The following is a 25,548-nucleotide window of genomic DNA, read 5'->3' as shown; positions in this document are numbered from 1 at the left end:
CTTCCCAAAATACCATGCTTCAATTTGACAGTTTTTGTCCGAAACTGTGCATCATTTTTTTACGAGTACGATACTTGAATTCAGGAAATATAAAAACCTCGTTGTATTATCGATAAATTGCAGCTTGTATATCGAAAATGAAATGTAAACTATTGAAAATTCAATGAATTAAAAAATCAGCACACTCGCAAATGATCTATTGATATTATTTTATGTTTTTTCGTACGGATTCGAAACAGCACGAACTTTGATACCAATTTCTTGTACAAACGTTGGAGGAGTAGCTTAATATATTAGATAGGAAAGAATCGAAATAACGGAGGGAGGAATGATGTTAAAGTCGCGAAGTATCTGAAGTGAGTGGTGCTCACTGCTAGCAAGTGTTTTAGTCTCGACCGAGACCCTTTCCCGGCAGTACACACGCCGTTGTGGTCTCTCGACTGGCGGTACGCGTGTTCTTCTAACTTCATAAAATATCGAACGAGAAAACGTGCTTAAAGAGATCATTAAAAATCGCCGTTTTCAAGTGCCAGTGTTCAAAGAGTGCGTAAGGCTATTGAAAAGATAAATTACATTTTCGTGCGATCTTTGGAGTTGGAAACTTCAATCGGTAATCCATTGCAATATGAGTATTTGTAAACTTGGTTCCGTGGTTTTGTAGACGAAATATTGCCAAGTAATTTATTTATTTTCACAAATTAACTGCATATTACAAGCTCGGCTGAAAAATTCGACGATTCTGCGTAGCGGCAACTGATTTGAGTTTTTGACAATTTTGACACTTTTTCGAGTATTTTAAAAAGAATTTATTAGAAAATATGGTTTTTATAAGAATGTCCGGGGAATTATTTTATTCGAATTATAAAGACTAAAAAAGTATTTTTCAATTTCAGTATTCAATTTTCAACGTTTTTCGTTCTTTTAATCTCGAACGTATTTTTATTTACGCGTTCCTGCTGATTATGATCTTGATTCGCGTAACAACGCGTGCATCTCGATGATAACAAAAAAGTTAAATGTACCGAACGGTTTTTGCATCGCCATCGTTTGAATCAGCGACTTATCAATCAACACAGGAAAAAAAGAGAAGATAATTAAGTGCTTCAAACAAAAAAAAGAGAATAATGTCGGACACTATAGCAAAAGGAGGCTCAAACAATATCACGAATGGCAATGGCGTTCCGGATAAAGCAGTCAACAAAGATCGCGTAAGTCTAAAGTTTTTGGGAATTGCTGATGAATCACTTAACTGTCACTTCACTAATATTTATTCAGTATTCACGTCCGAATGTTCCGAAAATAATAGACTGAGCATTAGTAATTTTCACGTCGTAAATTTACGGTTGAAGAGCCCACTTGATAAAATTTCATAACACACAATTTTTAACGATAATATGATAATATGCTCGTCGTGTGATACAAACAATTTCGATGGAACGTATTTCGGCGGAACAGCGGGAAGAAAACTAGAATTTTTAGGGCTGCAACTTTCACACGAGTCCGGACAATCCACGGTCGAACAGAAAGGGTTAGCATCAAAATCATTTGAAAGTATAAACCGCAGAAATATATGATGTCTAACACGAAGTTTTCTTCTCATAAGCGTGTCAGTTTTAACGCTTAGGCTACTCGGTGAAAGCTTTCTGCAGAAAAAAAGAGGGAGAGAGAGAGAGAAGGATTTTATCTCAAAAAATGTTCAGGTGCACTGAGACGTGCCGGTACTTGGCGCGCTGTTCTCTGCCCCTCCCCTCCCCCCGCCCCTCAACAAGCGCCCCCGTGCGTTGCTATAGAACACGCAGTGCGCGCCAATTTAGTTGGTCACTGGGTCGATCATTCCGCTTTCGTATTTTTTTATTTCTCTTTTCTCATCCTATCTATTAATTCTGTGAGGATGCACACATTATTCTCGGCATTCTCACTCGTTCATGCACGTTCGTATATTTCGTAGCAATCAATTGCGTGAGAACGTTTCCTGGCGCTTTTTGTTGTAAGACTTCCGGTTACGAAAACCAACGGTTGGGGACGTTCTCGGGTCGGACTTTCCGCGCGCGGAAATTGGAACGATAGATAATTGAACATAAATTAACGTTAATTGGATAGAATCCTATTGTAAGTTGATTATTATTTTCGTACTCGTAAAAGTTTCAATAAATCACACGTTTTCTAAGTATTGTGATATTGTAGGTGTATTCGAGAGTAAGAATAAAAAGTGGGGAAAAAGAAAAAGGGATAGCGCGGGAGGCTGCGTCGGAACGAGCTTCCAAAAACGCCCGCTAGTTAGCGTCGCACGTACCTCTAATATCGATTGTTCATTTTATCCCTTATTGCTTACAGTGACAGAAAATTGTAGTATACGAGGGAATATCGCGCGCGCGTCTTTTGCAACCCCGCGTGTGTCGAGTAGAAATAAAAGCAAAGAATTAACTTCAATAAAGCCACTATTGTGAGGTAATACGAATTCGTTTAATTTTTCGACCCGGAAAACTCGTGTTCAATCGCTTCAACAGAAAAAAAACGATTTTTCGAGATGAAAGAAAGTCACGATGAGATGTTGATTTCCCGTCGATTTAGAATGGTGCCGCCACCTGTTCCCCCCTCTCGGTTGAGCTAGTCGTTATTGTTTAAGCGTTGATTAACTGTTTGTGAGACCCGCGGTGGGTTTAACGCTTCAATCACGGGGTTGAAACGTATCATCCGGAAATGTGTCCTCGTCACACTTGAGTCCGCAGGTCACGTGACTAACCTTGCTGTCGTGAGTACCCCTTTTTGTTGTTTCCAATTTTCGTAGACCACGTGGTGTCCTGAAGAACGTGAAAATGGAATGAAGAATCGTATACACCAAAAATTCGATCATCTTGTTCTCACCTCAACACTCATTTTCACGCTTTCACGGCCAAAATATAATTGCAATAACCGAAATTCGAAGCCATATGAAAACACACTTTTGAGCCACAAGGTTAAATTAATACGAAAATAATTGAAAATTCAAGTAGGTTTTACATTTGAGAAAAAATAATGGATAATAGAGTCAATTACGCGTGTAGACAGTTACAAACGTGCAACAAATTGAAATAACAATCAACCATAATCGGGGTCACGATTTTTGTTCATTACAGAGGATGAAAAAAAAACAATGAGGAAGAATGCATTCAATGTGGAAAACACGCGATACCACTTGATCGTTGATCACCACCGATCGTCCCTCGCGTGTAATCAATGAAAAATTCAATAACAAGCGCGTCAACGATATACTGTCATTTTTAAGGGCCATTTTCTCAAGCAGATTCTTATTCGACGTTGACTTATGAAATTTACCTATTTAACATTAAACGAGAGTCGAAAAATAAAAAAATTACGAGCTAAAAATAAGCCCAGTGAAAAAAATCGACGCTGTCAAAAACGTCATTGACTTAGTGGTCGTTTGATCGTTATTAATAATTGGTGAGAAAAACAAAATATTTTTGCCAACGAAAAACGTTTTATCCTGCAATAAATTTTCGACTTTGTACGTAAAATTACGTGCTAGAAGTCGAGGTTGAATAAAGCGCAATCTGACGAAAAAGAGGAGAAAAAGACGAACTTTATCGAAGTCAAGTACGCGACGATGATTGGGATAATAACGAATCGCACATAAATCCAAAGTTTTATTCACGAACGTAGCAAGCGTGTACGCTCGGGAAGCGTGAAAGTGCTGCGATGTGAAAAACTGGTCGAGCAAGAGTCAAAGAGTATGCGGTTGCGTTGATTTTTTGTATTGGTTTCTTTTCATGTATGCCTTTCGTGGGTATAACATTGACGAATGATAGAGCTGGAGGAGCTACCGCGTCGCCATTTTATCGCGTGTGTGTGTCTCTTCGTGTATTGCAGGACGTTGAAAGAGGGGAGGAGAAGAAGACTAGCCGAGAAAGAAATAACCGTCGCGCATCGACGGTAACAGCCGAGACGGTTTCGTCGGTGCTCGAAAACGAACTGGAGGGGGGAACCGCCAACTCCAACAGCACAGTATTACCTGGGCCAGTACCACGTGGACGTGGCCGCCTTCAAACAGTCGCTCGTTTGCTACGAAACTTGTTCATTGCTATGTTACTCCTTGCTTTTGTCGCCGCTCTTCTCGCACTGGTATGGATCTTTATGGGACCTATGTTCGTCCTTCAACTCGGTCTTGTTGCCCTTGTCGCTTACTTCGTCGCCGGTGGACGTCTCCGATGGTTCTACGTTGCACTTCGAACAGCGCCTCGTGATTTACGGTACGTTTTATAAGTCTGTACATTCTTATACTTTTTTCCTCGTTCCAACGTCGAGGAACGTTGTTTTTTTCTTTTTTCTTTTTTCTTTTTTTTTTCAATCCTTTTTCCTTCCTTCAATTGACCTGTTTTTTCTCGTACCACTTCTCCGTTCGACGCTGTCAATATTCGTTTTCTTTTACGAGTTTTGACGTCTTTTGTTTCGATATCAGTGTACTCAATTGTTTTTGCTCTCCTCGCGCGGTCGTGCAACGAATTGACATGGATAAATACGAAGAACGTCGATAACTTCCAATAATTCGAATAACACACGGAATTTTGAATACTTCGTCTCATTCGGTGCAACGATGACTCGACTCGATCTACAAAATGCAACTGAATTGAGCTTATTAACGATGAATAATATTGACGATTAATCGGGTTCAAACTTTATTGAGATTTTTCACGAATCGAAATAATTTGTTGGGACTCGCGATCGCTGGTATGCTGTCGAAATTTATTTCTTTGCCTCCTCAGAACATTTGAAACATTGTGTCAGCACTTACGAAACGTCGAATCAGCTTCGATCTATTTATGACTTTTTTTAATTGACACTGCCATCCCGAGAATTTTTCTGAGCCCATAAATGAGGCTGCAGGTCTATCCGACTCACTGAATTTCTCATTTTCTTCATTTTAGAGAGACTTTATTTGATCCGTTGAAATTTTGACGTCATTTATTACGACGTTTCTGCAGACGATTTGTTTACGAGGGACTTTGCGAGTGTCGAAGGCTCGACGAGCAAATGAAGAATCGAACGAGAACATAATTAACGTGGAAGAAAACGATGGAGAATGCCTTTTACGTTTGACCAACTCAAACGAGACTTCAAACTCTCGACGTGAAAGTTTCCTGATAAGACACCCAGGCCAAGGTCACTGGATCTGAATTTTTAACTCCCGATCTATTTTCTACACGTGAGGGGACAGTTTTCTTAGACAGAGTTTGTTGAAATCGCTTAGAAAATTAATATTTTGAAAAACGAGCCTCCCCTCTGACAATGAGTCGGAGAATCAGCGATTTTCGAAGCATCAAAGTCCATTTACATCGATCCAATTAATAATCGAATATTCAATAAATAAAAAAATGAGCGATTAATTTTTTTCCAGGGGCTCACGAATTGCACGTACGAAGGAACAATTTTCCAACGATTCGAACATAATTTATACCGGCGTGTACGAACGAAGAAATCTCTATTTGGCTTTTCATACTTTCGTCGTTTTCAATATTTTGTTTTTACAGATTTCGTGGAATTTGTATTCTTTGCTCAATCCGAAGGAACAAACGAGCGTGTGTAAATACCGTAGCAAGCGCAGTTGGAAGTAACGGGAATGGCGTCACGTTCAAAAGAGTCACGTGTGGTTCACCGCACGCATATGACTGTACAGCATTTTTGTACCTCTTATCATTCGGCGCTCACGGACCAGGAATAACAAACACAAAAGAAGCCAGAGAAACAGTTTTCACGGAAATTCGAGAGAAATAATTTTTTGTTTTCAATTTTTTTTCTTTACACCGCGATGACACGGTTCTCTCGTGTGTATCATTAATGACGGTGGTTAGTTAATCCATCTACGCGGTGGTGAAAGTCACGGAACGAAAGTTACCTCGAGTCTAAACTCGATTCTCTTGTTTCTGTCGGTCAGGAAGCGGCTGCAGAGACACTCTCGATATCCAGTTTCTATGCTTCCTGTGTACAAATTTTTTCATTATTCTAAACCGCACAATCATTTCATTCGTTTGCCTGATTTATAAGATTAAAATATTTCTTGCCTACTCGTAGAAAGCCCTTTTGCTCTCGCGTACTTCCGGTGCGATGTCACATTTCAAAGGGCTCCCCAGAAGAAACTCCAGCCTCTTCAAAATCTAATAATCGCTCCGGAATTCAGTTCTGAGGCAATTATTGTTCTTTCCATTCACGAGCCTTCCGTATACAATTTTGAAAGATCATTTGTTCTTTTGTTGTCAATAACTCTTCCTGGTGGATAATGAAAAACACTTAAATTCACGGATATTTGTGACAACCGATAATATCAGAATATTTAGAAATTTTCGTTGTTTTTCTAAACAAATGAAACCGCCGAATTTCATTTATTGAGTGAAATTCTTTTTATTCGCTGATTTATTGATTGGTGGAACGTGTTTTGATAATTATTCGAATTTCAACTGCCCGGGCTCGTTTGGTTGTAACGAATGATTATAGATGGTGAAATGAATGTTCATAAAATGATGATTTTTCAAAATTTTCATTTTCCGATTGAATTTAATGAAACTGAGGAAAAAAATTGGTTGAAATAATTTAAATTTTGCAATGATTTATTTGTTAAATCGAATAATTTAAGAGTTTATCGACGAGAATGATGCGAGCATAGCTCGAACGAGCATTTTAAGATGAACGTTTGAATGGAAGTTCGCGCGTTTAATAGCAGGAAGTAAATAACAGCTGCGGTAGTCTAATTCGGCGGGATGCTCACGCGTGAGTTCGGAGTCTGAGCTGTGCTCGCGTTAAATCGACTCAATTCGATTACTTCGTGAGCCTTCCCCACGCATCAGACTGTATTTCCTTTCACATTAATTTTCGCTCCCGTCGCCGACACATTTTCCTCCCTCCGCTTCAATCTCATCTCTCAAGAGAATTAATCAGTCGCCCAACTCCATCTCCAATTTTCCAAGTTGAAATTCCCTCGCCACCGCGTTCGACTGATTGACACGAAAAATTTTCCCAACTCATGTTGAACGACGCCAAAAATGGGCTTCCAGAGTTCCGCATAGACAATTTTAATGAATAATTGAAACTATTTATGCAACCATTAGATTGAGTAACTCGAGCAAATCAAATGTAATTCATTAATGAGTGACGTCGGAAACAATGACTGATTAAGTTGACACGCGAAACACGTAAATCGTACAGAGTTACGCATCCGATTGCCTTTGTTCCTTTTAAATGACGTCCGTTTATTTTTTCGTTTCATTTTTCTGCCTAAATAAAAATCTCATTTTTATACTCGATCTAAATGTAAAAGTGGATTTTTATTCCAATTTTATCTCATTCGGTAAAGTGATTTTTGAAAAATTACAATATTTCCTGCTTTTTTTTTGGATTCTCATGTTTGACTGTTTTTTGTTTCAGTGCTTTGATTCGTTACGCGAGGCTCCTTCTAACGATAAAAGGTCACGAGAAAAAAAATCGCAGCGTCGCCGACATTTTCCAGCAGCATGTCGCTCGTCATCCAAACAAACCGTGTCTCATTTGCGAGGACAAGGAGTGGTCTTTTCAAGAGGTACTTCACCAGGAACGATTCATCGTTTAGACAAATGAAAATGAATTTTCGTCATTTTGAAACGAAAAAAGAAGCTGGACCGTTCTTACTTTTTCACATTTAACGCAACGCTTCCCCCCCCCCCCCCCCTTCAACCTTAATTGGCATCTTACACAGTGCACACTCTCTTTCGAACAAAATTAATTACCGTAATTTCGAAGCAGGCTTTCATTATTGGGAGAGTTGAAAAATAATTGTGTCGTTTTTCGAGCTTCCCTTTTTATCTCAAGGTCAGTGAACCTGGAATATCGCAAACTCTCTCATAGGTCGTTGAGCATCCTGTCAAGCCAAAACCGTTTCGCATTTGAGACTCATTTTTTTCCAACGCACTGTTTTACGACGTCAAACGACGCCGATGCAAAATCTTCTCTGTAATCTTCAGGCAATTCGATTTTATCCTTGAAACTCGCACTTCATGAATATTCATACACGTTGGAATACTAAAAATTAACCGACTTTCAGTTTTGTATGAATTTTTTTCTTACTTCATCCGTAAAGAAGTCAAGTAACGATACAACAAATCACATTTTATTTCGCAATGAGCAATAAAATGTTGATAAGAACTCGAGAGTATTAAAAAACAGGAGAAAAAAGCGAATTTTTAACAAGGATTTTCAAGATATACAAATACTCGTAACATTACATCTTTGCCAAGAGCCATTTACACTATTTGTTTGCACACAAAAACCGCAATATCGCTTCAACTCTGGATGCGGTGTGAATGCAGCATTGTAAAAAAGCAATCTATGAACATGTGAGAAGTTTGAAAGGCAAGAAGTTGCTGGCACATTGCGCAATGAAAAAAATTTACAAGTATCCGTGTAAATATTAATACGTACAAGAAACTACTTTCCGTCTTTATGAATAAGTGTTTGGAAAAAAATGTTGACACTGAAGCATGTCTCGACAGTAAAAAGAAGAGAGAGCGCGCCTTCGCCGATCCGATCGAACAAGACATAAAATAAAAATGTCCTCGCATATGCGCGCGTGAAGGAAAAAATCAAATCTTATTTCCTGTTCTTCAGAGCAATTGCACCGCTGCAGATTCGATTTTTCGTGAATCACAAAAATTAATTTTATTTGTTTTCTTTCACCAGGTTGAAGATTTCAGCAACAGGATCGCAACCGTTTTCAAAAATCATGGATACCGGAAAGGTGATACTGTCGCTCTCCTTATGGAGAACAAACCGGAATACGTGGCAACGTGGATCGGACTCAGTAAATTGGGAATTATCGTTCCCCTCATAAACACAAATTTGCGAAAATCTACGCTCCTCCATAGCCTCAATGTTGCTAATTGTCAGGCCCTCATTTATGGCAGCGAATTATCCGAAGGTATTTCTTCTATTTCTATCGGGAGACACAAAGATTTAAAAAACAGTGGGCAAAATTGCGGTTAAGAGAAAAATATTTTCATTGTCGAGTCTTCGCGTTTCGATATTTCGGCATTTTGGATTTAATCGACTGTAAAGATTCGCGCGGTCAATACATTCAAATATTTCATTGTAGGAATCTTTTTGAATTTTTTCAATTTTTTGCCACATCGTCTAGCCTGAGAAACAACAAATAAAAAGTACACTTGGATTAAGCATTTTCGAGATTTCAATCGAATTATTTTTGTGCCCTTTGTACCTCGAACCGTTATGATCGATGAAGTTAATCGAAACTCGAAAAAAGGTGATTCGATCGATGAGATGAAAATAGAACCTCATTCGAGTTTCCTTTTTTCGAGCTCGTTATTGTCACGCGATGGCAATCAGAAGCACTCAAAGAACTGTCCTCTCATATCTTCACGGTTATCGGTTTAATATTCTTATCTCACGATTCATGATTATTTTTCAAATCATTTGTTAACCCCTAATTAAATGCATTTTAACGATTTCACCCATTTTTCTATGCGTCATTTTCTAATGATTGCGATAATTTTTGTCCTTCGTAGGTTCGTTAACCTCCTCAAGACGATTCTTTTGTAATGAAGAAATCTCACATTTCTTCCTAATTCACTAGACACATGAGTTTTCGTGATTTTGTTTTTTCGAACTAAAACGACAAACGAAGAGCTGGAAAGGGTTTTGCACGACGCAATATTTGTTATTTTTGGTTTCGAAAGTTTTAACGATATGTATTTTTCGAATAATTGCACGCGAGATTTCGATCAGAATTTGAACTGTAAAAAATGGTGGAACTACTTTCTTATATCTCGTATTTGGAAACCAATGGGAAAAATTTGCATAAAAAGTGCTGGGAATTCGAAGCGATCTATCGGTCATTAATTTAGTTAAAATCTTAAATATGAGAGGAACTAATAAATAACTCGTTTCTAAGAAAAATCACAGTTTCATTCTTAGCTGTCTCTCTCTTGCAATGATGCACATCCCGAGCAACTGATTAATGTCCATTAAGAAGTGAGAAATAAAAGTTCGAGCTGCAGTATATTTTTTGTGATTCCTCGTCATTTTTTAAGCCCGATATTAGTGTACGAAATCTTTTCCTTTTATATTTGCAGCTATCAAAGACATCGCATCATCGTTGAATGCAAAATTAGCGTTGTACAGATATGGAAACGAGCTCGAGTCGAATTCGTCGGGCCTGAAGGAGAAGGATTTGACGTCAATGTTGGCCGAGGCGACTGCAGTTCCACCAGTTATTCAGGAGAAGGGAAATTATTGTGACAAATTGATTTATATCTACACGAGCGGTACGACGGGTCTGCCTAAGGCTGCGGTCATCACAAACTCGAGGTGATAATCAAAATCGCCTTCTACGATTAAGGAAGTGATGATAGAAAAACGCAAATATCCCTCGGACGAGTTCTGCCATGACCTTGCGCGCTCGAAATGAAACGGATGCTCCTCGTACACTATTAAATTTTCCATCGAGTCAATCTCTGGTGCTCTATTGTACTTTCCGCTCGACGTTTTTTGTCTCCTTTTTCAAGGTCTTTTATCCGAACTGCTATTAACATGGCTCCAAGCATGGGTGCGATCTCTCGTAAGCCAAGGTGGGCCAAAGTCCTGCGTGTAATTGCTCACAAAACTGTGAGCTCGTGAAAAACTGTTTACTCCAAAATCGAAAGAGTTATTGCGAGAAGCTTGGACCTTTCGTCAATTCTGAAACTGCGCCTCGTTCTTATACTCGATCAGTTTTTATATAAATTATTTGTTTCTCCAAATGATTTTGTTTTCAATACAAGTTTCAATTTTAGTTTGATGACTCTAATATGTGAATCGTATTGACCAATTACACTTTTTTTTTTGGTATTAATTTTGACTTGAAAAGAGTTTGTACGAATATTTTCAATCGGAAGGTCGAAAAACGAAGAAAAAAAACGAAATATTTCGATCCATGAGACGAAGAAATTTAATGGGAAAGTGCAATTTTTTGTCGAGATTCGATTTACGGAAATTCTGTATTAATTATTTATTTCACATATTTCAGGTTTATGTTCATCGCAAGTGCTATTCATTATCTTGCGGCTTTCCGAGACAACGACAGATTTTATACACCTCTGCCGTTATATCATACAGCTGGAGGTATTATGTCGGTTGGACAAGCGTTGCTCCACGGTTCGACGGTCGTGATTAGGAAAAAGTTTTCAGCCAGTTCATACTTTCCGGATTGTGTCAAGTACAAATGCACGGTAAGGAAAAAACAATTAAAAAATCCAGGATACCCTGGATGACGTCGCAAACGATACTTTCGTAGATTTTTCGAGGGATCGAAAACGATCAAAATTTATTCGTGAGTGAAAAATTTTTTCCATTTTTTAAACACTCTCCGTATATAATACCGAATGCTCGTTAAAAAACGAAAAGGATAAACTTTATTATTGCACACTGAAAATTAATATTGAAATATAAAAATTTTTGAAACTTGGTGCTTTTGGGCATTGGCAACGAGTGAAAATCCATTATTTTTCTTCAGGTCGCTCAGTACATCGGTGAAATGTGTCGTTACATTTTGGCAAGTCCCGTAAAGCCGGAATCAACGCAACACAATCTGCGGCTCATTTTTGGAAACGGTTTGAGACCTCAAATTTGGCGTGAATTCGTCGATCGTTTCAAAATACCCAACGTCGCTGAGTTCTATGGAGCAACTGAGGGAAACGCTAATATCGGTTAGAAATTTCGTTCGATTCGGTCGATCAAAAATCTTTTGTGCAACAATTGAATGAAATTTCGATCGTAAAATCGATTTGAAAATCCATAACTTGATTTTGCAGTGAATGTCGATAACACCGTGGGAGCGATTGGCTTTATATCGCGAATAATCTCAGCAATTTATCCAATATCTATCATCAGAGTGAATGCCGATGGTGAACCGATCCGAAATTCAAAAGGATTGTGTCAAGTTTGCAAACCAGGTTTGTTTACCAAAATATCGTCAGAATTATCGTTATGAATTCAATAAGTTCGAATGATCATTCATCTTTTCATTTTGTTTTTAGACGAACCTGGTGTATTCATTGGAAAAATTATTCGCAATAATCCTGCTCGAGCTTTCCTCGGATACGTCGATGAGAAAGCGTCAAAATCCAAAATCGTTTACGACGTTTTTACGCACGGTGATTCTGCGTTTTTATCGGGTACGCTAACACAAAAACGAATTAACTTCAATTTCTCCCGGAAATCTGTTTAAATGAGAATAAAATATAAACGCGTGTTTTCAGGTGACATCCTTGTATCTGACGAACTCGGTTACCTTTATTTCAAAGACAGAACTGGTGACACGTTCAGATGGAAAGGAGAGAACGTTTCGACTACCGAAATTGAGGCTGTTGTCAGTAATCTCGTTAATTATCGAGATTGCATTGTTTATGGAGTGGAGGTAATTTTATTAAAAATTTAAAAGTGCTGGAAAAATGAAACCAATTGATCGGGGTCGTAGAAATTTGTAGCTTCGATTTTCATTTAGCATATTTTATCCCTCGCCATTGTCAACGTTGCCGTTTCGCATTATTTATCTTGACAACAACAATAATACGTAAAAATCCTGTTGCAGATCCGGGGATCGGAGGGTCGTGCGGGAATGGCAGCGATTTACGACGAAGATAGCAGCGTTGACATGAATCGTTTGAGTTCGATGATACGAGAACAACTTCCGTCATACGCGAGACCGTTGTTCGTGAGAACACTCACGAAGATCGACATGACGGGTACGTTCAAATTGAAGAAAAAAGATCTGCAAGAAGAAGCTTACGATCCTCGAAAAATCACCGACAAACTGTACTATCTCGATCCAAAATTGGGCTACCAATTATTAACGCCGGAGATTTACGATCAGATACAAGCAGGAAAAATACGTTTCTGAGAGTTTCCAATAATCTAAGATATTTTGCACTATCGGTACAGTGAGGTTCACTCAAATTCATCTTGTCAACGACGAGATTCGAAATAAAGTTGTACAAGGCGAGACAATAACTATCAACACTTTGAATATCTTTGCACCTGGAGGCTTTCATGCGAACGGGGGGGGCCTCCCTGGCATCTTTAGCTCGTTTTCTCAATCATTGAATTCGATTCAATGATTGAATCGGAGCGGTAAACGATGAACTTTTTGCTTTCGATGAATTTTCATTTGTCCTATTCGAAATCTTTCTAAGCATCCAAAGATATTCTGTGTGATAATAATTATTACTCCACTTCTGTACTCGGGGTGTTCTCCGTGGAAAGGGGCGAATACTAAATTGTGGCTCTGATTTCGTGGATAGATATTTTCGTCTAACCTCGGCTCACAAACGTATTCACTTCCATCTTACAATGTACCAAAACTATTAGAGATAAAGGAAAAGTGCATTAGATCCGTACTATGGAACTCATATTGCCTACAATGAAGGCCTTCAACCGAATTGTCCTTTCTTCTGTATCGTTCAGCTCGAAACGTGGTTTTTCAGTGATATGCGTGTTGAAGGTCTTTCTCCAATCGGAATTCAGAACAAAAAAGTACTGAAAATTGAAGAATTCAATTGTACAGCTATTTGTAGAAATGTTGGTACCCTCAAAAATGGATTCGATGCATTTATGCTTTATTTCTGAACGTTTTAACAGAGTTCGATAGGTGCAAAAATGTACAAACAATTAGTGAATAATCCATCGAAAGGCATTCTGATAGAAAATGAAACATGGGAAACTGTTCTATTGAAAATTTCTTACGAGAACACCCTGTAAATAGTTATTATAAATCAAAATTCGAAAAATGGCGATAAAATTATTCGAGTTGATTGCTTGTTCGACGAGTATAGAGGGGTTTCGTCGAAGCCTGGAAGAGAAAAGCAGAAGTCGCTCGAGCTATTTCAGTATAAAATCTGCCAATATTTTTCTATCGCACAATCAATGAATTTAGAGGGGCTTCGGTTGAACTTTTTCATCATTATTTGTAAATAAGTTACGTCGACGTATTCCCCTCGATTGTTGAGCATTTTGTGCAAAAAGTGTTAGAAGAAAATCAGCTGCGCCATTGTTTGGGGAATAGTTCCATATGATATAGCGATCTCTTGTCTTCTCGAGTTTCTTATTTATAGCTTTGTTATTAACATTTTTTTTGCAAAAAATCGCTGTTTTTTTGGTTTTTTTGCTTATAAAATGAAAACTATCAGGGTGATCGTGATGGTGTTAATAGACAAGTTGTAGACTTTGGTAAATTGAAATCGGACCGTACCAGTCGCATTGAGGGCCGCGAGAAAATTGTATAGAAAAAAATTCAAATGGCCACAGATCCAAAACTACATCGATAGATCAGACAAATGTCTGCTTTCCACACAAATGTAGTTTATGTTAATAACTAATACTGGCCTGATGATCTACGCTACAACTCGAAAAATAACCGAGATATTAATTTTTTTAAAAACTGCATTTTCGTCGGTTTTTACCGATTTTCTCCTAAACTAACGGTCCGATCGAGTCGTTCGACCTCTCATTTTTTTCGTATTTTTATTTTCTACAATTTGTGCATTGACATCACCACGATCATCCTGATGGTTTCCATTTTATAAACAAAAAACTAAAAAAAAGCGATTTTTTGCATAAAATTGTTAATAACAAAGCTATAAATAAGAAACTCGAGTAGATAACAGATCATATGGAACTGTTCCCCGAACAATGGCGCAGGTGGTTTTCTTCTGATACTTTTTACATGAAAAAATCTTTGTAGCTCGGCCTATTTGATTAGTCGAGGAGTCTCGATCGCAGTGAACTCAAATTTTTCGTGAAAAACATTCGTTTTCATTATTTCTCGTTGAACGAGATTCCTCGAGTGAAAATCTGGGGAATATTTTTCTTTTTTTCATTCGTCGAAAAAGTTTTTTTATATCAAGTTTTGCTTCGAAGCGTAAGAGCGCGCTGGTGCTCGCGTTTGTTCTTTATTGCCGAGCTGAGGACGTCGCGGCTCCGTAAATGGAAAAATATCGCATTCGGTAGAACGAATTTGTACATTGGGTCGTTGGTGTCGATGGAGAATGTTGTCAAGTTTGTGGAAACGTTTCCTCGTGCGCTCCGTTCTTAGTAAATTCAGTTTAAATCAACGAATCGAAAATGAATTCGACGAAAAAACGAAATCAATAAATTTCGAGTATGTTTCACAACAAATCTGGCAAAAGCTCGGAAAATTCCTGAACTCGATTAAAACTGTTTTTTAAAATATACGAAAATGAATCGAAATTTCTAATAACTGGAAGTGTTACTGAAATAGAGTCCTGGGGGCTCGGAGCAGCGCTACCCTCCCTTTTGAATGCACCAAAATCATTGAAGTTTCTCCAGGGAACAGGAAATGTCAGTAAAATAAAAGAAAGTAGGAAAAAATCTTTCAAAATATTGAAATATTCGCTTTGTACGAAGCAGCGGCCATTTTTTTGAGGATTTCGAATATTTATCGGATTTTCGTATCTCAAAATCTCAGCCTAGCCCTGTAAAAAACGTTTCTGCATACGAGACTTGAATCTTTTCGCTTCCACTGAACAAACTTCAACGTTGTTATTTGTTAATGTATGTGTGTGTTTTTTTTTGGAATAAAACATTTTGCTATTTTCTAACCGTTGTTTCTTCCGATTTCCAAAACAAACAAACACCGTGTTGAAATAATAACACGAGTTCGAAATCATTTTTGTTGAATTATCTTTAGATGTTTTTCAAGTTTTTTTTTTTGCAATAGGATCGTTATATCGAACATTTTCAGTATCCAATTTTAAGGAGGGTGGATCACGAAATCAAAATAATCAGAATTTGATATAATTTCGTGATAACATTCTTTGGCATCGAGTATACAAACACAATTTTTTTCAAATTTTTTAACGCATGGTTATCGCATAATTGAGCGTTAAATCGAAGTTTTTATGCACCAGATGTATAACTGTATATATGTAAACTCTATGCTTATACACGTTAACTTTAGTGTTCAATTACTCGAGAGCTATGTGGTAGAAAAATGTAAAAAAATGTATATTGTCTTATATATTTTTAAAGAATACATTTACCAAATTTTATTAAATTCTTATCATTTTAAAATTTTTAATATTTTTAACATGGTTTAGCATGGCAACATTGTATATCGTCGCGATCCACTCTCCTTAATTGCTTCACAATATTTCTTCATTTGAGACAATTTTTTATTCACAATTACAACTCTTAAGATCCTGATTCGTTGGTAAACTCGAAGGTTGGTAAGCGTGAAAGTTATGCTAACAATGCTCGAAGTAAAAACGGTATTTGGAAGCTTTGACCTTTCTTACAGTACGAATTCTCCTATAGTTTGACATGAAAATTCTAGCTTATCGGCCGGTTGGAACTGTGCTCTGGAACGATGATCGGTAGAGTGGTAAGAAAAAAAGTTTGCAGTATCAAGAACTTCAAATAAATGAAACGCTGTTTGCGATTAAAAAAAAGTTTCATTTCGATGTTATTTCAATACTTGTTGTCGCGTAAAATTTCGTAAAAAGTTTTCGACGGCTTCATCATTTTTGCGACGACGCAACTGTACGCCCTGGAAATTATCAACTGGTGGGGGAAACGGTGAAGTCTAATTAAACGAAATAATACTATACATGAATATTCAGCTGCGCTTCCTACTTCCTACCATATGCACTGCTAGGATACAAATGGCGGACACCGACAACCTCGCCATAACTTTTCTATTTATAACCTCAGTCTCGCGTCCAGACTCTCAACACTTCGAATCACAACGGTATTTTCGCGTACTCAAGAGAACCCGGCAAATTTCTTGTCTGACAGCAACGAGAGTCACAGTAAAAGAATCTGCATTTATTTGAATGTTCTTTCGGTGTTATCAATTCCTATGATTCGTGTTTGGATTTTAACCCGTTTCATTATTGTTTTAACCCACGCGACACACGGCTTTCTAATATTTTGTAGAGTTCACGTATTATTTCTAACACACGCTCCGTTGCAAACGACGAAAAGAAAAATCCCACGTGGTCGTTAAAAGTTAGTTGGCACATGCAACCGAAAAGACGTCGAGATTGAGTTGTATGAACACGTTTCGATGGAATTTAAACTGTGTATCACGATGAGCGTCGCGGGCGTGTGATTGGAGAAACTTTCAGCAAAAAAAGTAGGGTTAAGTAACCGAAAAAATTTTAGCGACTCGAAATTTCCGTTTGAACGTAACTAACGAATGTAAATTTTCAAAGGCGGGCTCCTCTCGAAAATATTAAATTAATATTTTCGAGAGAAAAAAAAATTAAAATATTAAAGTAAAAATGATTAAAATTTCAGTGCTCAATAAACGGCAGTTTGATGAATCACGATCTGTTATTAAATAATTGCAGAGTGTGTGTATAGAAAGTACTTTTTCTGTCCTCCGGGCCGAAAGAAAAATCGTATACACACCTCGGGCAGGAAAAAGTAAAGCCTCAGACCACATGTTTGTTTTAAACATTTACATGTGATCTGAGACTTTCCTTATTTTTCTGCCCTAGGTGTGTAATATACTATTTTTGTTTAAAAGCTTTTTTTTGAATGTATACATGAAGAAAAAACAAAGCTTGTACATATGCGATAAATGTCGCCGATATGAGAGTGCAAACAAATAGCGGTATATAAAAGCCGCAACCGCCGTTCTTGATATGGCGCTACATACATCAACTGTGGCGCACTGCACTTTGCACTTCAAACCCAATGTGTCATGTTTGAAATTACGATAGACTCCAAGTTGTGTCGCTTTATCGCAACTACTAATTATTATCTGGGGACCTGCGATTCGTGGGGAACCAGCGATGAATCTCCCCCTCCTCGTATAAATATAACTTCGTTATTTTTATAAAAACTTTGATTTGTTAATGCGGTGCAAGTTTATATTAACAGAAAATAATTCACTTTGTTTTTATAAAATAGAGAGACCACGGTACGTACACACAGATATTAAAAATGAAATTTTTATTGACATGGAAGTGCGAGAATGATAGTATACTATATATTTGAATAGTGTACGGGTTTATCTACGCGCGTGTTTTCGTCGAGCGGAGAATCGTGAACGAAGTTGTAATTTCTTTCTTCTCATTTTCATCATAGGTGCACAATAAAACGTCGTAAGAAATGAAAAAAATAAAAATTTCGAAGTTTTTTCACGTGATCGAAGGATTATAAATTTTCGAAAAGGCAATTCAGTAAAAATGTTTATCGCGACATTTTCTTTTTCATGACAACCTGTCCATCACATAATGATTGGATTCTAGCATATTTCACTTGCACTCGATTTCTTTAGTAATGGAATAATAAAAAACTTCACTGGACTTTAATTTGTGTAGAGGCGCATGATGATTTTTTTTCTTTGCATGATATGCTGGAAGGGTTCGCCGCAAATCCGCCAGAGGTACGGCAAGGTGGAAGTGTACGCGAAAGGGGGTTGAGGGAGAGACACATATGCGCGAACGCCGTCTGTACGCGACCCGTAGTGTTAAGTCGCTCGTCGTCGCGGAGTAACGTATTTTTATGGTCCCGGCAGTTGTCGCAACGAATCTCGTATATCTACGTTTTATACGTACATAAAAAACAGCTTCACGGTCGTGGGAATATTTAGTTAATCCACCGCGTACGAGTAAGTTTCAATAAGATTAATATTATTTTTCATTTTTGTGATCGCATTAAAACTAATCGGGAAGGCATTGTGAGGCTACACCAAACGCTCGACCTTCGTGAAACACATTACGAAAGGTTACGCGGAAGGAACCGCGCGCGTTGAATATTAAAATCCATTTCTCGTATATCCTTATGAAGGAGGTATCTGAAGTTTTCAAAAAACGTCGCTCCAACCCGAGAAACGTGGGCAAACACACGTACACGCTTCCGTCCAAAAGTACAATTATACGAACAGAAAAAAATTTTAGAATAAATTCACAATGTATCGATAAGCAACGTCCTTTTTCGGTGAATCGGAACAGTGAACATTCGCGATGTGAATTTAACTTCGCCGTCTTAGGTCCTTTCCGTTATTTTTATTCTTTCAATTGATCCATCCGAAAATTTTCAAGGTTCTGTTTCGATCCCCGGTAACGAGGAACCGCAAACTAAGAGAAAAAATGAGTTCTATGTATCGTGAAAGTTCGTTTATGATCAAAAGTTGGTGAAGAGCGTGCAATTGCGGGCATAAAAATTCGTAATTTGTAATCATTACTAAAAAAAAAAAAATAATAATAACAAAGCAAGAAAATTTATGAAGAGTGTGGAAAGTTAAATCACATAAAGCTACTGGAGGATAATGCTGATCGTCCCGACGTTTTTTTCATGCATTCACGAAATTGACGACCCGTGGGAGACCGTGCAAGCGTGAGCTGCGATCGATATGAGGTCCTCGGCAATGCGTAACAGTTTTATGTCGCGTAGGAAAAAGTCTGCCGAATGGAAAAACGTAGGATCGTTACAAATAAGTTTTTGAAAAGAAAAAAAAATTACGAAATTAAACATCATTTCTTTTCACCGAGCGAAACGACGCGTTGCGAAAGTGCGCGCTACGAAAATTCGCAACCTTGCTTAATTCGTTTCTTGGGGAGGCTAACCGTATTCGACGTTAATAATTCGCAATTCATTATTTGCCAAAAAAACTTGGATCAAGTGACAAATTTATTCATCATTTACCCTTGTTTATGTCATTTTATTCAGGTATTCGTTTGATTGCATCATTATTATTATTTATTCAATAGATTCAAGCCTATTCCAACGGCAGGTGGCGTGTCACCCGTTTCATGAGGCCGCTCTCTGGAACTCGGTATTTTTTATTTCTCAAGATTATCTATCCTCCGAATTCCCTTTTGAAAAAATACGCGAATCGGGAACAGAATTTTGGGAACAGATGACGTTTGCCGGCGTTCGTTCCCCCTCGAGCAGACGAATTTTCGTGATTCACCGCATATACGTTCATGTATCAGTATACTAGAAAAAACTACCGGTAGAGAGCGCGCTGCTTCTCCCCCTCTGATAACTGCGCGCGCACTTCTCCAAATCGCACATATGTCCAGTAGAGAATCATCTATCTGAAAAATGCTAGCGAATCCTCGGAACAAATTCGCCTCAAAAAAATTTCAATTTTTTTCCCACCCCAAACAATTCTATTTTATTAACGAATAACACCAAAAAGCACAACTTTTTTACCGCATTTTTCGCTTTTATAATCGGGGCACCATTCTTTATTTATCGCTTGAGAAAGCGCATGCGCCGATCGTTATAGGTTGTGAAACGTTTTTTCGTATAATGTACTTATTCGCTCACGACTTCAACACGTTTTTATGCATATATATTTGTGAATATATGAAATATGTATTGAGACTGGCTGAGAAATAGTATAAATTTTGAAAATTTTCAATCGCAGCCCCATCGACGTATTTCATTTCGTCAATAAAAGTTCCGATGCCGAGGTATATAAATTTGAATTAAGAAACTGTTACAGAACCGACAAACTGTCGAGCCAAAGCGCGTTTTTACGATTATTGGAAATATGCAATAATTCCATCCATAAAAAAAAACTTGGAAATCGATGCCTCATTCTTCTTATTTGATTCGAACAGTTAAATCAATTGAAAAAAATTCTACCTCATTTACGTGCAGCATTAAAATTTATTATATCAATTCGAGGCCAAGTATTTTCTAATGAATTGAAAAAAGTTACCACTTGAGTTACGTGCAACACTACAGTTTATGATATCAATCGAAGGACAAGTAATTTATGAGTAACTCCTAATTTCAACATTATGGAATTGTTCTTAGAAGCTTTTAAATCCAAAAAAATCACATGCAAGCTATCCATTTCTTACTCTATGGTGGCAGAGACTTATAAGAAAATCGATTCTTTTCAGACTTTCAGAAGCTTCTGATATTATTCACAATATTCGACGTCGATTGGATCGATTCAAATTATGTTTAAATATGAGTTAAAAGTAGTTGTCCGGCCCATCACTATTCATTCAATAAAAAATCAATCATAAAAAACGAAATTGTACGGCAGAATCTGGTCAAAAATTTGTTGAAATGCGATTCATTATTAGTTTAATGTTCTTAATAATAGTATAGGTTAGTTCTTATTCCGAATGGAATTCGTTCGCTGGAAGTTTGATAGTTGCAGAAAAAAGGCATCCGGAAACATTTATTATGTCAGAACTCAAAGAAGCAAAAAAAACTGATAATGCTGAAGTTTGCAACGTTGGAGTTCAACAAAACGAAGGAAAAAATATTTTTAATGAACCAATTTTTTATTTCAAAAAGTATCAGTGCAGGTTGAAAAACTACGAATTGGAAATTGGACAGAAAACGAAATTGGGGAATTACTGAAATTTTTGGAGAATTTTTTTCGATCATTTTGTTGGACTCCAACGTTGCAAACTTCAGCGTCATAAAAACTGAGCGTACTTAATTCAACAGAGCAACGGAAATCAAAGACGTTTAAGGTACCTGCATTGGTTGTGGAGGAAAACAATTTCATTTCAGGATAATTTAGAAATTCAGAAATTTAGCATGGAATTTAGAAAAAGGAAAATTAAGTTAAATAGTAAAGATGAAAACTTTTGTGATGAATTTTTGAAATTACATGTTACGGTTGGAGTAAAAAATTAAAATGATTGGCACACATGCTGCGACACAAAAATATCAAAGTTTGAAGGTATTCGCTCCATACCGCAGTAATACAAACTTCAATACTGTTTGAAAAGAAACACTTTAAAACTTGCTGAATCAATTTCCATTACATATTACCATAATCAAAGATAGGAGGTGATACTTAGCATATATATTTATCCACAGAAATTTCAAAGTTCGCAGGTATCTGCTGCGATTCAATGTATCTGCGCAATGAGTTTGGAAAACAGCAATTTCAAATCCATCCATAAATGAGTAACTGAAGACTTTTCTAATGAATTTTTCACTTCATATTTATGTTACAGTGAGAGTCAAAAAGTAAAATGAATGGCAAAGTATATAAATTTTATAGTTTGCAGATTTTTGCTGTATTTCAATGATCCAAATCTATATAGTATTATAAATGACATAGCGCACATAACATTCAGAAATTCTGTAGGTTTCCATGATGTTGGCAGGCATTATACTCAATCGCATCCAAAACTGAGCAACTGTAGACTTATCGTAATGAATGTTTTCACCAATAATTCCACATTTGCAGTTTGCAGAATAGGAATACTCAACATACACGTTATTTCATAAGTATTGTTGTCAAAATTTGTGTTTGCCTACCGCATTTCGAAGATTCAACTTTTCATACTATCAGCAAAAAAAGCATCCAAAGACTTTTTGGAAGAAGTTTCAAAATTTATTACTCGACAGACCAAGTGGAAAAAGTATAACTACACTTATATCAACACCAGAAACTGTTTTGAGAATCTGATATACAAAATGTGCGATTGATGATCATAGTCGGAAACCACTTGAATCACGTTACCACAATCAGCATGAAGAAATAGTAGAAAATTAAAGGACACATATTAGGCAACCAATTAATAATATGTATCGATCCGCTGTAAACCGATGGAGTCAAAACAAGGATCGGAAAGAGCAGAGCCAAACTCAATAGGAAGCAAAATATGGGAATATTCAAAAATAATGATGACACAAGAAATAAATTAGGAAACATTTATTCGATTGGAGTTTCTCACATTATATATACTAACAGTTCCGTGTGTTCTTGTTTTATTAATTATCAACCATAATATTTCAGATCGCAAAAAGAAAATTTGACGTTATAGGTTGACGAACATTTTTCCTTACAACTTCCAGACCTATTTTTGAGAAACTGATTTGCCTTATTTATATTATTCGCTAATTATGCGAACGTTTGTTACATTTGTCCCGCACGTCGTAACGTCAAACCCCGGCCGGTTCGTTACCACACAGCTATCTAAGGGAACTCGTATATATAACCTACATTATTACACATGATATATAATCACGCAACTGATGATATATTTACACTGGCCATTATTCCGTGCACTCTAGTTTATTTGAAAGATTATCTTAGTTGACACTTATTTCCAATCGAACGAAATAATGAAATCTTGAAAAGTTTCGTTGACATATGCATCGCGCCTTTTTTTATATGTTTTATTTGCACACACAGATCACAGTCTACATTTATGCGGCCGCTTTTATACCGGTTTAGTTTAGCATTCCACAGGTTTTAGTACTGTGCACTTCGTTAGATGACGAAAGTTTTCTTTATTTATCCCACACGCATTCCGTAATGTCAAAACTCCGTTTGTTTATACGATGATCGAAAACTGACACATGGTTTATATATATATATAATATAATATTCACGGAGTCTGAGCGCGGTCGGGGTAAGACTCAAAAGTTAGAAGGCCTAAAATGGCGAACAGGCATTCTGTATAACGCATATATAGATATACTGAATGCCTGTTCGCTATTTTAGGCCTTCTAACTCTTGAGCCCCACCCGCGGTCGGCCTAGCAGCTGCTGGAGGAGCCGACATCATTGAGCCAATCAGAATGCGTAGAGGCAACAACTCTACTACCACTAACTACGTCAAAACGCGTATACGTATACGTCGAACTCGTGATGTGTCAGTAACTTTTGCATAATCTTGAGCCCGTGCAAAGTTTTTTCTCAGCAATTACGCCACCGATCGTATTGATTTTGGGCGCAATCGAAAGAGAATTTCTTAATTAGCTGAAAGTTCAATTTTCAAAGCCTCAGATGACTCATAACTTCGGTAATTCAAAAAAATCACTTGCCAATTTTACCCCCACCACGGCGAATCGTTTTATTCAGAGAAAGTATATCAGCGAGAGCCTCGGGCCAGCAGACGACAGGGCTGTCAATGTACTTGTCCCGAGACTCTATCGAGTCTCTTGATACGATTTTTGTGTTTTATCCAAACGATGCTCGCGAACGTGGCATTTTAATTACATTTTCGCAACGAATTAATTACAGCTCTAAAGTTTTTAAATATTTTACTCACGAAATGATTGTGTCAACGGCGAAGAATTCAAAATTCGTAACGTTCAAACTTTTAGAAAATATCGCTCGTCATGCTGTCCTGCACAAAGTTTATTCCTTTGAGCCAATAACTCGTGGAACCGTCAAGTCCAACCTTCGAACTCGGAAGTTCAAAGGAAAGATTTAAAAAAATCGATTTTAGCCTGTCGTGCAGCTCACAGAGAGTTGAAAAACGTAGAAAAAATTCGGCCCCCTCGGCTCGTGCAGTCTTTGTTTCGGTTATTATATTTGGTTAGAAATTTTCGTAAAAATATGAATTTTTGAAGTTGCACTATCTCAGATTCGTCTCGAGAGACAATAAATAGTCCGAATAAGGAAAATTACTCGCAATGTAAACCGCGACATCGCGAATTCTCAGCGACTTATCGAAGTTCTTCTCAACTATAAGCTTTACTGGATAAACATGCGGTAAACGTAAATATATGTGACATATACGACGAGCGGCTTTGTGGTGGGGGTAATTTTGTGAGTGGGTCGGGGTACGAAAGACCGAGTAGTAGGTGCGAGCAACACGAAACTACGGTAGCAAGGGTGTTTTAAAAAAAGGGCTGTGGGTTGGAGACTGAGGGAAATATAAAGAGCAGCAAAGTCGTGACCTCGAGTGAGGCGAGCACCGCACGATACAGATATACACAAAAATAGAACTCGCGTTAATGTGAAAAAACATGGATTCACGGGAAAGAAACGTGTTGGAAGTAAATATCCCCGAATTCAGTGGTCGCGACGTGTCCTTTCGGACTAATTTTTTTTCTGCGCTCGCGATCGATATTTTGTGTTTGGGGGCTGCCGGCGTTGCATGTAAATAAATATCGACACGCTTCTGAAGGCACACTGAGGGCAGGTGAAGCTTCACAGTGTTCTGGGAACGCGGAACAAAATACATCGGGCTCAAAAAACTTGAACGAAAATAGGTGGAAAAAAATGTGTTTTTTTTCTTAATTTCAATGCAAACGTTCTGAAACAGAGGAGGAGTGACTGAGACAGTGGAGGCGGCAGGAAATTCGGAGAAGTGATTTCTATAATTCCGATCTTGAGATAATAATTGTTCGGGTTTCTGTAATTTGAATTTTGTCCTCGTCGCGTCTCGACTCGGATTTAACCGAAATGTTGAGGAAGAAAACGACTCGAGAGTTTTTGAATCGTTTGTGGAGGAACAAAAGGCTCTTGGGTCTGCGATTCTCTCAGGTTCTCGGTAACGTGTCACGATTTCAATTCAATCGAAATCGTTCCCATTCATAAATCCAGACTCGAAAAAAACACGAATATTTTAAAGAATCCTTACAATGTGAACAAGTAAAATTCATTTTCGGTTCCGAGACGAATGAGCTCACCTCCGGACTGACGTGATGGAAAAAGTGGAAACGCGCTCGATTCGTAGAGCGGCGTACACGTAACCCGAACTTTGAAAACCAAAAAAATTCGGAATTTCGAACATACGAAACTTCCAACGCTGTTTCGACGCGTCATCGACTTTGAATCCGA

The 25,548-nt window shown here is 37.6% G+C and overlaps 2 protein-coding genes across 5 annotated transcripts in view; both read left to right on the top strand.

Moving 5' to 3' along the window:
- Positions 1-462: 462 nt before the first annotated feature.
- Positions 463-15,629, top strand: Fatp1 (Fatty acid transport protein 1). 4 transcript variants are annotated; one of them, XM_043418897.1, is made up of 12 exons: positions 463-610; positions 894-1,208; positions 3,868-4,247; positions 7,414-7,564; positions 8,701-8,938; positions 10,110-10,344; positions 11,042-11,243; positions 11,528-11,720; positions 11,826-11,966; positions 12,051-12,188; positions 12,273-12,430; positions 12,605-15,629. In XM_043418897.1, exons 2-12 carry the CDS (start codon positions 1,125-1,127, stop codon positions 12,911-12,913), a joined length of 2,229 nt encoding a protein of 742 aa, XP_043274832.1. In that variant the 5' UTR covers positions 463-610; positions 894-1,124; the 3' UTR covers positions 12,914-15,629. The 4 variants fall into 4 exon arrangements, with proteins under 4 accessions (XP_043274832.1, XP_043274833.1, XP_043274834.1 ...); XM_043418898.1 differs by having other exon boundaries at positions 467-610; positions 1,057-1,208; XM_043418899.1 differs by lacking the exons at positions 463-610; positions 894-1,208 and adding an exon at positions 2,423-2,752.
- Positions 15,630-18,495: 2,866 nt separating this feature from the next.
- Positions 18,496-25,548, top strand: part of LOC122411249 (long-chain fatty acid transport protein 4-like) — a 19,271-nt gene continuing 12,218 nt past the window's right edge. Inside the window, exon 1 of the mRNA XM_043419925.1 lies at positions 18,496-18,649. The gene's annotated coding sequence lies outside the window, so the exon portion shown is untranslated. The remainder of the gene's footprint in view (positions 18,650-25,548) is intronic.

Source organism: Venturia canescens, chromosome 5 (genome assembly GCF_019457755.1).
Source record: "Venturia canescens isolate UGA chromosome 5, ASM1945775v1, whole genome shotgun sequence".
NCBI classification, from domain to species: domain Eukaryota; kingdom Metazoa; phylum Arthropoda; class Insecta; order Hymenoptera; family Ichneumonidae; genus Venturia; species Venturia canescens.
The sequence above is the reverse complement of the archived record's forward strand: the minus strand, read 5'-3'. Positions and strand labels throughout refer to the sequence as shown.

Bases quoted from the DNA above. Each gene is read 5' to 3' on its own strand.
- Fatp1 (XM_043418896.1), top strand. From the start codon at position 3,772: ATGCCTTTCGTGGGTATAACATTGACGAATGATAGAGCTGGAGGAGCT. The intron at 10,345-11,041 runs GTGATAATCAAA...CACATATTTCAG, and splicing joins GCGGTCATCACAAACTCGAG to GTTTATGTTCATCGCAAGTG. The intron at 11,721-11,825 runs GTTAGAAATTTC...TTGATTTTGCAG, and splicing joins TGAGGGAAACGCTAATATCG to TGAATGTCGATAACACCGTG.